At 39.9% G+C, this 14,274-nt stretch overlaps 1 protein-coding gene across 3 annotated transcripts; it reads left to right on the forward strand.

Moving 5' to 3' along the window:
- The first annotated feature begins 212 nt into the window (after window positions 1-212).
- Window positions 213-13,415, forward strand: cnpy1 (canopy FGF signaling regulator 1). Of its 3 annotated transcripts, none has more exons than XM_053486846.1 (6): window positions 213-367; window positions 3,151-3,250; window positions 5,180-5,295; window positions 8,632-8,841; window positions 9,734-9,830; window positions 13,186-13,415. In XM_053486846.1, exons 2-6 carry the CDS (start codon window positions 3,160-3,162, stop codon window positions 13,224-13,226), a joined length of 555 nt encoding a protein of 184 aa, XP_053342821.1. In that variant the 5' UTR covers window positions 213-367; window positions 3,151-3,159; the 3' UTR covers window positions 13,227-13,415. The 3 variants fall into 3 exon arrangements, with proteins under 3 accessions (XP_053342821.1, XP_053342823.1, XP_053342822.1); XM_053486848.1 differs by lacking the exon at window positions 213-367 and adding an exon at window positions 418-509; XM_053486847.1 differs by lacking the exon at window positions 213-367 and adding an exon at window positions 619-636.
- The last annotated feature ends 859 nt before the right edge of the window (window positions 13,416-14,274 follow it).

Genomic DNA, 14,274 nt, shown 5'->3' on the forward strand with positions numbered 1-14,274 from the left:
AATTAACACTAATTGTACGAACAGTAACGAATCACTTTTAAGTGTACCGACCAGAATGAATCGACTCCCTAAATGAATCATTTTTCACTTCACAAACCTGAATTTCTTCACTCTCCGGCTCCTGCTCCATCCGGGTACTCAGTGACTCTACGCCTCAGCCTCATTGGCCAGCCGTCCCAGAGGAGCTACACTATTGGCTGGTGGGTGTGTCAGTCACCGCCCCCGTCAGCACGCTTGTGGGTCGTGGCAGCGCCTCAGACCGGCACGTAGGATAAAGTCTACCTGTTTGTACGGAGAACCTGCACGTCCTGTTTTAGGAACACACACACACACACACACACAGAGGCGGACAGTTTGTGTTCAACAGGTGTGTATTTATTAGCTAACTTTGTGTTTAAAGTCGTATTTAAATCGCTTCCCTTAATAACAGGGAAAAGTTTTTCTCTCTCTCACCTGAGACAGGAGCTTACAGGTTAGCTAACACCGAGCGCAGAGCACGAGCGCCACAGGTACACGAGCGCCACAGGTACACGAGCGCAGAGCACGAGCCCGACAGTTTACAGGTCTAATTAAATATAACATCTTTAACATGATTATGGAGTTTAATTAAATACATTTAAATTGCACCTGTTACAGGTAAGTCGAACTATGAGGCACAGCTGCCAACTACTTATAACAATTAATAGTGCATTTATAGATTATATATCATTACATTTAAATTATCGTTATATTTTTATTGCAAATTCTTTTTGAAGTAAATAATTTTTAACTCTGCGAGTGTGTGTACACCAGCCTGGAGGTGTGTTACAAATCTGTTCTTGTTTTATTTTATCGCAGCTGCACATGTCACACAGGGTGATGTGTTTTACCCCAGGAGTCGAAATGAAACCCACAAGGATGAACTTTTACATTTAGTCATTTGGCAGACGCTTTTATCCAGAGCAACTTACATTTTTATCTTATTATACATCGGAGCAGTTGAGGGTTAAGAGCCTTGCTCAAGATCCCAACAGTAGCAACTGTTGTGGGGTTTGAACCTGGGATCTTCCGAACCGTAGTCCAATGCCTTAACCACTGACCTACCCCTGGCCTCACCAAGAGTTCAGGAAGTTTCTCAGTTTCTCCCCGATCCTGGGTTCGAGAAGTGTACTCCCCCATTCTGGGGTCAGGAATTCCCTGACCTTCCAAGCGACCCACCCGATCCAGGGTTGGGGATTTTCCCCCCTCCCCGATCGAGAGTTCGGTAAGTTTCCCTCCGATCCAGGGTTCGGGAACTTTTTCTCCCCCCACAAAGATCCAGGGTTTGGGAATTTTTCTTTGTTCTCTAAAACGACACGTGTGTACACATTGATCTTCTGCTCTGGAGGACGTGAGTAGTTAGTCAGCCGTATTTGTTGAGGTCCAGAATTACCTCATTTTTACTGTATTAGCAGCCGTTGCTAGCGCTGCCAGTGCTGCAGGCGCTGATGACGTCACGCCCTACACATGAGCAGAGGCGAAAAGTCACATAAATTCTGTTCTGCCAGTTCTTGTTCAAGTTTGTGCGTTCAGACAGCCCTAAAACATTAGAATTGTCACCTTATAGTAAAAAAATTGTAATTGAGTCACTTCAGGCTGAAAATGTGAACATGGCGTTAGAGCACACCACCTGTAGGAGGCTTAAACTTGGGTGAGGAACAGACAAACTCTGCTACTAAAGTGATGTTGTGGAAGACAGTTTCATGTCACAGGTTTTACACTATGGCAATCAGTAAGGTCTCTCCTAAGCAACGATTTGAAAGCAGACTTGGGTTTCAGGATGTTCAGTTCAAGCTATTGTAAAGAAGTTCAAAGAAACTGAGGACCATAGACGCAGCGGTCAGCCAAGGAAACTTAATACAGCAAGGGAAAAACGCATCATGCTTTCTTCTCTTTGACATCAGAAGACGTCCAGCAGTGCCATCAGCAAAGCACTGGTCGAAACCAGTGGGACCCGGGTACACCCATCTACTGTCTGGAGAAGTCCGGCCAAAGAGGTCTTCACAGACGAATCGTGGCCCAAAAGCCAAACTTTGGACATGGAAACAAGGCTAGGCATCTCAGCTGTGCACGCAAACACAGGAACCAGCTGTAGGAGGTGGGCAGGGTCGTGAGCGGCGCAATAATGAGCGCCCGCAGGTAACAGTGAAGCACAGTGAAGGTTCCTTACAAGTTTGTTGCTGCGCCTTTGAGTGGCCCAGTGGTAAAGTGCTCGCCCTATCATCCGGAGATCGCTGGTTCGAACCCCGGGTGATGCTGTTTTCCTCTCACAGCCGGAGGCACAGAGAGAGCTTATTAGCCGAGCTCTCTCAGGGGGGAGGGATGAGAGGTGAGCAAGCAGTTCGAAAAGATGCGGTCGGCTGACGTCACACGGTTTAGAGGAAACACGGGATCGTCTCCGCCCTCCTGACTGAGTGGTAGTAGTAGCCTTAATGTGGAAGCCCCCTAGTGACGGGGAGGAATTGGCCACGACTAAATTAGGGAGAAAATTGGGGAAAAAAAAAAAAAGTTTGTTGCTGCATTTCTGCAAATGGAGTTGGAGATTTGGTCAGGATCAATGCAGTCCTCAGTGCTGAGAGATAGAGGCAGATAATTACCCATCATGCAGTACCATCAGGGAGGTGTCTGATTAAAATTATTCTGCAGAAGGAGAACAACGCCAAACATACAGGCAATGTCATTATGAACTATCTTTAGTGTAGAGAAGAACAAGGAGTCCTGGAAGTGATGATCTGGCCCCACATAGTCCTGATCTCAACATCATCGAGTCTTTCTGTGAGCGCATGAAGAGAGACAGAAGGATTTGAGGCAGCCGACATCCTCAGGAGATCTGTGCTTAGTTCTTCAAGATGTTTGGAACAAACCACCTGCTGGGTTTCTTTAAAAAAAACTGTGTTAAAGTGTGCCTGGAGGAATTAAATTTGCAAAGTTTACAAATTCGACTTCATTCAAATCATATTTTAAAGTGGACGATTTTTAGATAACGGTGCAGATTGTGTGAATAAGTCTCGGGCTGTGTCTCACATCACACGCTACACAACTTATTTGTACCTGAGAGTTTATATGAACATGGCTTATTACTCATACTGTGTGTTCTCACCTCCTCTCGTCCCCGTTCCTGTTCCTTTGCAGAAGTTCAGTATGGTGCAGTGGATCAGCTTTGTGTTTGTCTTGATGGCGGTCGTGTCCAGAACGGCAGACGGGAAGAGAGACGAAGTCCTCTACTGCTCAGGTGAGTCCCGGTTCGGTTCGATTCTGTAACGCAAAATGTCCTCGGTTTGAAAAACCTGCAGTTAGAATTGTTTACATCATCTACAGAATTCTGGATTCTGATTGGTCGGAAGGTGGTGATTAATTCTCTGTAACAGCTGCTCTGAAAGTAGTGCAGGTTCGTAATAATGTGCTCGTTCTAAGACGTTATTGTTTTCAAAGCAACAGGTTATTCACAGGGACGTGTACAAACACAGGATGCAGTAATATTAAACTGATTAAATACACTGTATGGGGAATGTTTATGGGAGGAGTCTCCAGTGCAAAGTATGATTAAAAGTTTGTTTAATTGTAACAAAATCTTCTTTTAAAAAATAAAACAATTTAGAATACCTGATACTTATAGAATTGCGATACAGATCGTATTGTCACTGAGGTATCGTGATGATATCGTATCGACTGGTCCCTGGTGATTCCTGTCCCTAAAGTTAATGGGTTGCAAAGTTGCTGCGCTGTAATTTCAATGACACAGTCCAGGCCATGCAGTTATGGAAAAATAATCAACTTCATCACTAACTCTGTCCCTGTATACTAGGCCTCTAGTGTTAGTGATGAGAGTGTGATGTCACAGCGCACTAAACTCTCCAGTGCTGAAGCTCCATTTAGTTAAATCCTGTGTAAAAGAGGCTCCCCGGCCGGCCCGTCCCCCCTGGGGTGATAGAGTGTGACCGACCTCCATCGATCTCCATCGTTCTCCACCGATCTCCACCCTGACGTCAGGACACAACCTCCAACCCAGCTTCATTTTAAAACTTTTTTTAAGTAGTTGTAAATCCATTACAAAACCTTGAGCTAAGCATGTGTTTTAGTTTTTGGGTTTACGTTTCATTTAGTCAGAATTGGTTAGCAAGTGTTTAAAGTGTGTTTTGATGACCCTTTGACCTTGTAACTGATTCCTTTGACCTGCAAAAAAGGGGAAAAAAATCCAGGGTTCGTCCCAATCTAGAGCTGTGTCTCAGATCATGTCTACTCCCTAGATGGGTTTTTTCCCCATCATGGAGATTTTTACTTTAGTGCAAAACATTTAGTTTTTAAAAAACTTAAACAAAATGGAAAACATGTATAGAAAAAGAGTTTAAGAGCGGGGCTGAAATGAAGCATTAGCATAATCTATTAAATAAATGTGTTCACTTGCATGGACTGCAGCAATGCATTTGGGACTTAAAGCGCACCTGTGATGGAAAAAAATAATAATGATTTTTAGTCAAGTTTAGACGTCCAGACGGGTCTCCAGGTGTGTGTGGTAAGCACAAAACATTCTGTTCTTTCTCCATGTTTGTATTAACCAGGGCTTAAATAATCTAATTAGATTATATCCTTAATGTGACCTCATATAAAAGGACTCCCTTACAATTTTCTGGGGGGCGTGGCTCAGCAGCTCATAGAGCTGAGCTCAGAGTGACTCAGACTCCATTAACATAGACACAGAAACAGCACGTTTGGAGGAGGAGTAAAACAGAGATAGCGTGAGGAATGGAAAAAATATGCAATATCTGAACAGTATTTCAGCTGTGGCATTAACATACACACACACACACACACACATACACACACACACTTTATGGGCATTGTGAGACCAGTGTTAAAGAAACGAAAAATAAATGAATAAATAGGACCTTCAATCCCAAAAAGCTGAAACAGGGATGTAGGAGTTCTTTAAACAGAGACATAACGAACTCTTCTCCAGCTTTTAGCTATGCTATGTAGCAGGCTATCAGCTAACTACGGTACTAAATGTCAATCAGACTGTATAAAGTCATGACGCTCTCGTTCCCAGTCACTCTGTTCAACCACGGTCTTTACACTTTTAAAACAAATTAAAATTAGGTAGAGATGGCTAATGTGTAATAAATAAAGGAAGTGTCCTGTAATGACGCCGTGTGTCCTTCAGCCTGTAAGGCGATCGCAGACGAGCTGAAATACTCCATCAGCCAGATCGACCCGAAGAAGACCATCCACGTCGGAGGCTTCAGGCTGAATCCTGACGGAAGTCTCACTGATAAAAAGGTAAATGTTAAACATTTTATTACATCGCTCTAATGTATATATGAAACACACACATGTGCTCACACTTTCCCACAACTGAAGGAAAAAACTAACAATTTGTTCAATATTCCATAACACACTACGCTTTAGATCTATTTTAAAGTCTGGATTAATTAAAACTAAAAGTTAAAACCTGTGTCAAAGCTAATAAAGCTGAGCGTTCTGATGTTTTATTAATATTGTGATAAATTCTGTTACGAGACACTTTTCTTAGATTTCTCAGGCTTATTTCATAGCCTTTTTTTTATTATTATTAGTTACAAACTCTGATTAAACGCAGCTGCATTGAATCTTTCTTTAAAATGTGTTTTTAAAGTTTTAAATTCTCTGAAATTGTCAAGATGGTAAATAAAAATGATTAGTTTTTACATAAAAAAAATTTTTTACAATCGGTCACTATATAGACTTATTTAGTTTTTAGGTAATTTATTAAGATTTTTTTATTACAAAAAAAACATTTTAATAGTTAAACTGGTTAAATTTTTTGAGTTCTGTAAAAAAAAAAAAAATTTGCAAATTACAACAATGCAAATTAAAACACTTCTCCCAAATAACTTCTTTGATCAAGTTTAATTAAGTTAAGTTTAATTAAGTTTTGTTAATTAATTAACTAATGCATTAATGTATTTATTTCTTTTTGAGTTGCCCCGCCCCTTTAATCCCCCCCCCCATGTGCTGTTTGCTGATCCAGAGGCTCGTAACACTTGCAGATGTAAAAAAAAAAAAAAAAAGAGTGGGGTGTTGATGGTGGGCAGTTTTAACCGTTTCCTCTTTAACCATGGTGTCAGGCTTTAAAGGTCAGACCCGATGAACTCTCTGCCCCGACCCCGGCTCTGCAGGGAGCGTCATTAGGTGCCGACTCGCCTATTGATTCAGGGTTAATCTCCTTTTGATCGCAGCCTCGGATGAATAACAAGTGTTTACTCTGGTCTGCCTTTTCCTCTCTCTCTCTCTCTAACTGGGAACAAGTTTGTTGACGCTCTGGGAAAAGACCGAGAAATTGTTTTTAAGGTTACGAGAGGAGCTACGAATCAGAACGTCACAACTTCAGGTTAATGCTCATTTATTTCTAGCTGTAAACTCATTAGTTTCAGACGATTTTAACGAATTTTCCATGAGTCTTTTAATGGGACTTTCTCGTTAAAACAAATTACACTAACAGTAACACCGTCACAGTACAGTACGGTCACACAGGTGATGAATCACTTGTTGTGGGCGTGGTCTGTTTTTTTCCCCTCCTTTTTAGTAGCCTTGCCGAGCTTCTTAAGTTTACTAAAAATAAATACAAAATGCAGCCACTCATTCCTCGGTCGTGTGCTTCAGATGTTACGCGCTCGTGTTTGAAACTAGCCTCAGGTTAGCGAAGTGAGCTAGCTGCATTAGCTTTACACGCTCACCAGAGACTCCAGCAACTTCTGCTACTTCCTTTACAGCTTTCTTTTTTTACTACCAATAAGAATGATGCAGTAACGTGAGACTGAAGATAAAATCAAACCACAGTTATAATTTTACTTTATTTATTTATTTATTTTTGCTGCTAAAATCAGACCGCAGTGTAAAGTTTAGAACTTAACATATCTGATTGTGTCATGCGCTAACATGATCGGATTTTTCCCGCCGAATGATGCGAGATGTTTTTGTTTTTGTGTATGTTGTCTCTAATTTGCATAGACTCGAGTAATTCTTATATAAGCATTGACCTAACAACCGCCTGTCGCTCACTAGCATGATTATAGTGTTAGCTCTTACGCTGTTCGGAATCTTATGCGGGACAGTGGCTAATCTACTTTATGATAATCGCCAAATTATTTATTTTTTTTGGTTAAATTTCCTCGAAATGCTCCACTCATGATGTGGGCCGCTCCTCCATTGAGGCAAAATCAGTGAAGGGTGGCATCCTCGAGAAGCCTTTCTCTCTGTCTCACACTCTCTCTCACACACACACACACACACACACACACACACCCTCACACCCTCCTTTATCCCAGCAGAAATTCTTTATTGACAGGCCCTATTCAAACCCCTCCGACTGTTACGGCCACGAATTAAATTCCCCACCATTTTTTCCCCGATGACGAGCGCGAGGCAGCACCAAAGCTCACGGCGCTAAAATTCGGACTACTTTAATGAGTTGGCGTATAATAGTGATAATAACAACCCGAGATGTTTTATCAGATTTATTCTCACGCTAAACTCGCTCTGTCCACGTGTTGTTTCATTTTCCACAATAATCTCCCAAAACACAATGCGGCCTTTGTACTTTATTTTTAATTTTTATCATCTTCCTGTTCCTGTGGAGCGACTGGAGCCAGTCATTACTAAATTCATCCTCCAAGTCAATTGTATCCTGTCTTATCTTTCTCTCTCTCTCTGTCCATCCGACTGTGTGTGTTTTTTTTTTGTTTTTTTTAATTAAAACCGGGAGGGATGAGCACACGGGTCGCTGTCCTTCTTCCCCGGGACCTTTTGTCTTATTTCGTGACCAGATGGCGGTGAGCCACGGAAGCTTCTTTGTGTCGCGGATCCTCGGAGGAGAAGAAGAGGAGGTTGATGGAGGGGGGGGGGGGGTTATATGGATGGAAAGATGGGGTGTGTTGAAGGCCAAAAAAAAAAAAAGGCACCTCTATAATGTAATGAGACCGGAAGGGTCCATACTGTGTGTGAAAGGGGGCAGCCGGGGTCATATCTACATGCTGACAAAAATGCAGCTCATCCGCAACCTGCCCCTAAATACACCCCCCCACCTTTATCCTTTTTCTTCTCCTTCTTCTTCTGCTAATACCCCCCTACTCTACTCTCCTCTCCATGCCTCCTCACCCCTGCTCCCCTTTTTCAGCGGGATGACAGGGAGAAACTTCCTGCTTTGATCAGCCGAGGGTGGAGGAGAGAGAGCGCTGTTTACCCTGCACTTGGCTGCTGTTGACAACCGCCCCTCCCTGCCGCTTACCCCCCGGGCAGCGCTCCTTTCTCTTCTCCTGCCCCCTTCCCCTGCGCCCTTCCGGAGGGAGGCCCCGAGGGCGGGAGCAGTTCTGCACCTTGACCTGTCTAGACGCCACTGCCTCATATTTTTTTTTGTTTTGTTTTGTTCTCCTAACTTTTTTCGGGACGCAGGTTAAAAGTCAGCGCGGTCGCACCATGGACGCGTTTCTCCGCTCCGCTCAATAAGAACGGAAGGAAAAGGTCATCAGTGTGACCCTTGTGCCCCTTCTATTATTATATTTTTATTTTTATTACTTTTTTTTTTTTTTTGCATTTGATAGGGAAAAAAATTATTTAATTTTTTATTTTGCTTCATAGGTTCCCCTGGCTCGCTCCGAGACTCACCTGTCCGAGCTGCTGGACGGAGTTTGTAACAGCATGAACGATTACGCGCTGTACGAGGACCCCGAGACCAAAGAGCAGAGCTACAGGCGATTTGCTCCGAGGAGCAGCGACGGCGGGAACTTTCCAGATTTCAACAATTTTAAGTTCTCCGGACCTGAAGGTTCAAATTCTTTAAAGTTTGCTGTAAGTCAATTTTCACTTTAATTTTTTTTCCATAAAGTTGCTGAGTAACTGCTTTAGAGAAAAGTTTTCTTTCTCCAGGATTAAATCAGTAAATTTAGTGACCTAACCAAATTCATCTCTTTAGTAAAACATGCACTTAAAAAATAATTACAAATAAAATTAAATGTTCTGCCAAGATCTTGAATTCGGTTGGGTCACAAATTTGTATATTTAAATCTGTTAAAGGAACTTTTTTGTGTGTGTTTTGGTCCAGTTAAAGAAATTAGAATTCATGTAGTTAAATAATCTTATCGGGTCATTAGTGTTTTTGGTTTCAGAGACTCAAGATAGAAATATAACAAGGAAAAGTAAATAAATAAATAAAGAAGGAAAGTGAGAGAGAGAGAGCGTGTTTTTGGATTTAAAAAAAATGAAAGTGATTTGTTTATACAGAAAGAGCACATGTTCATGTTTCAGTGTCTTCAGGCTTGATTTTAATTTTATGTCTTTCGGTGCCGGACGTTTGTGGTGAGACGCTTTGTGTGACCCCTCCTGTGTGCTCCGTCTCTGGACGTGATGCCTCGCAGGTGGAAAAGTCGATCCAGTCCTTGTGTTTTTAAATCCATAAAAAAGTGTCTGTTCTGCATTTATAATTAAAACTGAGTGTTGATTTTTTTTTTTCTATTACATTTTTTTTCTCTAAAAAATCCAATGTTTACGTCCGTAAATGATGATTCTGTAAAATCTCGTAAATCATTTGTAAGAAACAGATCCTTAAATCTCTCGAGCTTTCCAAGATGGCAGCCCTACACACGTTAGAGCGTTAAAGATGGCCGCCCACTCGCCCTCGCACGCTGCCTGTGCAGAGTTTTTGTCTTGTTTGCTGTAGAGTGAAATCAGATGTGTGTTTCAGTGTGAAACCGTGGTGGAGGAGTTGGAGGACGACATCATCGCTCTGTTCGCTCGGGGAGACGAGCACGTGGCCCAGAAGTTGTGTAGCGAAGTGTCAGGTATATATGTACATATATATGCATGCATGCATGCACGCACACACACACGCACGCACGCACTCGCACTGCCTCCACCTTGAACACACAGATCATATATGATTGTCATAGTTGTTGTTGTTACTGCACTCGTGGTTGTACACCGTGTTTACTGTTTAAATCATGACGTCATAACGTTTATTATCGAGTTTTTTATTTATTTATTTATTTTCTTGATGCTGTATTTGATGTTAAAGACTTATTAACATCAAATACAACATATTAACTTTGTTGAACGGCATCATTTAAGTTTTTTTATTTTTGACATGCAACTATAAACTATATTAAACCATGATTTAAAAAAAAAAAAATTACTTAGAATTTTGTAAAATTTAGTACAAATAAATTTAAAAAAATTTAAAGAAAGAAATTTAAATAAACACAGTATGTAAAAAAAATAATAATAATTTTGCCAATGAATGTTGACCTTTTTTTATTCATATTATTAAACGCGGTTATTTAATGAATTTTATAAAACAAGTCCATAAAATAAAAATACAAGTAGAAACGACTGTTTTTTTTATTCAGAAGCTTGTTATATTGATAATTTTTCCTTGATTATCGAGTAACGCTTAATTTCTCGTCGTTTCCAACAAATCACAGAATTTTCATTTCGCTTTCATGATTGTGACCTGATTTTTTTGACTCATCACAAATATTACTGTCGTAGCGTAACGTCTTAAATTCTCTCCAAATTCTTCCATAAAAACAAAAGGCGATGCTGACACCCTTCCCCGAGGCGTCTTCTGATCGTCAATGACATCATCATATGGGGAGGGAAAAAAATGAACAGATGAATATGTTGTATTTCATTTCCGTTTCCATTGTAAGCAGCTGTGATCACGTGTAAACACAGAAAAACGTCAGGTCAAGGTCACGCCGCGGCAACGTGCATCTTATCGATTTTTAACCTTAAAATTACCGTTTTCATCGTTACAGAGTCGTCTCTTCGCTCATACTCACGTGAGTAATCATTTCAGTCCCGGCTAACAAAGGAGGCGCACTGAGGAGGAGGCTTAATTAAAATTAGTTTTTAATCACATAAACAGCAGATTATTAAACTGTTCAGGCTTCTGGAGGGTTTATAAAGAAAAAAAACTCTCACGTATATAAACGTCCACGTTAGTGCTCTATTCACCTGATTTGAAGCACAAACTGAAAATATGTTAAAAAATGTTTGTTTTTTTGTCACAGCAGAATTTTCTTCATTTTTTTATATCAATTTGTTTAATAAATGCAGTCTGAACAGGTTAACACTAGAACATGAGATGTCACGAATTCAGTAGAATTGTTAAGTATCATGAAAAACTTTAAATAATATAAAACAAGCTTTTTTTTTTAAATGAGCTCGTTCTGTCACACGTGACTCAGACACGCCACCATTTTGGAACTGATGCCACGAGCACACGGATTCCCAGACTGTCACATGACTGCACCGGGATGTTCATTAGATATCACTTAGGGACTTCATGAGTTAAATTCAAGGCTGAAGCTGAGTAAGGAACCTTCCGGAACACTTGACGCGTTCGTGACGCCGTGAGGGGGGGCCGCACCTCAAACTGATTAAAGTTAAATTATTTACATAATTTCTTTACAGAAACCTGCTATTGTGATTAATTTATGAAATTGTAAAATTATTTTGTTTTAACATTAGACATTTCATTATAAATTAGGTTTGTTTTTCGTCCTCTATTGTTGGACTCCACTTTACTAAGACCTGATGAATCTCCATCACTGTTTCTTCTTATTCTTCTTCGAAAGCGACGGCGCTGAACCATAGTTTTTCACCGCACGGTACACAACACATTCTTTTTTCTGATGTTAAAATCAGCTTTGCAGATCGTTCCAGAGATCAAAAAAAAAAGTCACGTGACATCACCTTCCGAACGATTAAACGCTGTGATGACATTTGACCTTTCTAAAGTTTAATTACAGTTTTTTTTATCTGCATCAGTAAACATTAATATTTAAAAAAAAAAATTTTTTATGTATTTTCTTAGTCTAGTAATAAAACTCCTCCTCTTGAATGTTTCCTCCTCTTGCTTCATGTCCTCCTTCAGCGAAGGGGTGGACGGTGTCCAGGTAGCACGGTCTGACTTAGTGCTAGCGTTCAGCATAGCTCGAGAGGAGCTCGCGTCCATGCCAAGTCATGCTTTTTTTTTTTATTTATTTAATTGGGCGTTCCTAGAAATAGGCCTACATTCTTTGCTCTCTGAGAACACACGCTGTCTCCTGGTGTTCATTTTGAATAAAATAAATGCAGAAACAGTTTTGAACGAGGATAAAAGATTTTTTATTATAAAACGTTATTATTTAAAGTGAAGCAGTGAGCGTTTTTGTGACGAAAGCTGATCAGTAAATGCAGAAATATATAATTTATCGCAAAATCTTAATCGTTTCAGAAGTTTATCTGTTAATGCTTTAATTGCTGAGATATTTCTGAGGTCATCATTACAGCGTAATTCAAGGTCGTTTTCGTTTTTGTATTTAACGATAAAATCAGTAAAGAAAAAAATTAATAAACATCTTAGAAAATATGGTAAAATTAGTGCTTGTGTCTTTTCCGGTCGCTGATCAGGTTTTATCTGGAAAATGTTTAAAGCAGGTTTATTTTTTACCGCTGACAAAACCAAGAATTATTATTATTAGTAGTAGTAGTAGTAGTAGTATTTTACAGTTTTTCTGTGTTTTTCATAAGAATGCAAACCAGTGTCTTATTTCAGGCTGTTAATGTACAATACACCATTTTAGTGTAGATTTTATTGTAATGTGAACTCAAATTATTTTTTGCCTAAAACTGAAGAATGCTATTAAACACGTATATTTATAAGCTACTTTTTAAAGAAAACATTCCATGATACACACAAAGCTATTGATGGATGTCTGTAGTTGCATACATCTTGTTTGTTTTTGTTTTTTCAGAGGAAATGATGTCATTGTATAAGGCATATTATGTTTATGACTAATAGTTTGAGACGCACAGTGTCGGCAGGAATATTCCCAAATATTATTTGACACAACCTTATATTACTGCGTACGCTCGGTGTGTGTGAACAGAAACGTATACAATAAATCTATACGACTCTAAATATGAAATAAAATTCATTTTTTTACTTTTTGATTGGATTGAAAGAGATGTTTCCTTTAAATTATAAATGTTTGTTCCTTGATGGATTCAAAGAGTTTGTAGAATGAATTTAAAAAATATATTATCTCAGAGGTTCATCTTGTTCGTGTCCCTCTTGCACAGTGTTTCTAAACCGCGTTACATGTGTATTATAAACACTGTGTGTGTGTGTGTGTGTGTGTTTGTGCTCAGATCACTGTAAAAGCTCCATGTTCCAGCACACTGATCTGTGATTTAACCCCAGCACTAAGCCAACACCTCGGACATCGCGAGTGCTCAGAGCCGAACCGAGCTCCGAGCAGAACCTCAGCAACGGACCAGGTTTTAAAATAAACAAGCAAAGACCAAGTGTTTTATATGGATCTTTTAATGTTGTGTTCTAACAATATTTTGATGAAGTATAATAAAGTGTTTTAAATGAAGCCTGATTTTTTTTCAAAAAAATTTTTTTACACCAGTCTTGTGCTGTTACACAACATGCTGCAGTACGCAGCGCAGTAACGTCATTATCGTCATCGTGGTCACGTGCAGATCTGCTCAGAGCACGTGCCGCTGCGCAGTTTGTAACTGATGAATTTCCATCGTGAGCTTTATTAAACCAATAAGAGCATAGAACGCTAACGTTTTACAAATGTCACATTTTTTCATATATATCAATACTAATGTTTAGAGGGGTGATTGTTGAGCAGTTAATAAACACATCATGAACTATCAACACCTGATTCGACCCTATACGTTGTGCGGAGAACCCTATAACAGCAGGTCCCCATCAGTAGAGCCGTTTTAGCAGGTGAGGAACCTTTTGTGTTTTCAAAAAACCCTCATCAGGAACCCTGTTAGTAACACTGTTCCAAGAAGCTAAAAAAGCTAAAAAGGTATTAGACACTAAGAGGAAATTAGTTATAAGTTTTTTCCCACTTCAATAAAACGCACGCACATGCTTTGTTAAATAGTTCTTTCAGGGTTATGAGATCATTAGGATTTCCTGCCTCTAAAGGGAGCTTATAATATTTTACATAAGAGTTTTATTGTTTTATGATTTCATTAAACAAATTGTATAAAAAAGTAAACCTTTTATTAATACTGTATTTAATGTGTTTATTATAAGAGCTGGGTAACTAATTAGCTAGTTTGACATGTGAGTGAAGGAGGGCGTAGCTTCTATCAGTGAAGTAGGTGTGGCCTCTGGCAGTATTAGTGAAGGAGGCGTGTCCTCTGTCTCAGTCTTAATGAAGGAGGCGTGGCCTTTGTCTCAGTAAAGGAGGTGTGGCATCTGTGTCA

This window comes from Clarias gariepinus, chromosome 25, assembly GCF_024256425.1.
Source record: "Clarias gariepinus isolate MV-2021 ecotype Netherlands chromosome 25, CGAR_prim_01v2, whole genome shotgun sequence".
NCBI lineage: Eukaryota > Metazoa > Chordata > Actinopteri > Siluriformes > Clariidae > Clarias > Clarias gariepinus.

Excerpts from the sequence above, each read along its gene's own strand:
- cnpy1 (XM_053486846.1), top strand. The coding sequence starts at position 3,160 with ATGGTGCAGTGGATCAGCTTTGTGTTTGTCTTGATGGCGGTCGTGTCC. Across the intron at positions 8,842-9,733 it reads CAAATTCTTTAAAGTTTGCT|TGTGAAACCGTGGTGGAGGA; the intron begins GTAAGTCAATTT and ends TGTGTGTTTCAG. Across the intron at positions 9,831-13,185 it reads GTTGTGTAGCGAAGTGTCAG|ATCACTGTAAAAGCTCCATG; the intron begins GTATATATGTAC and ends GTTTGTGCTCAG.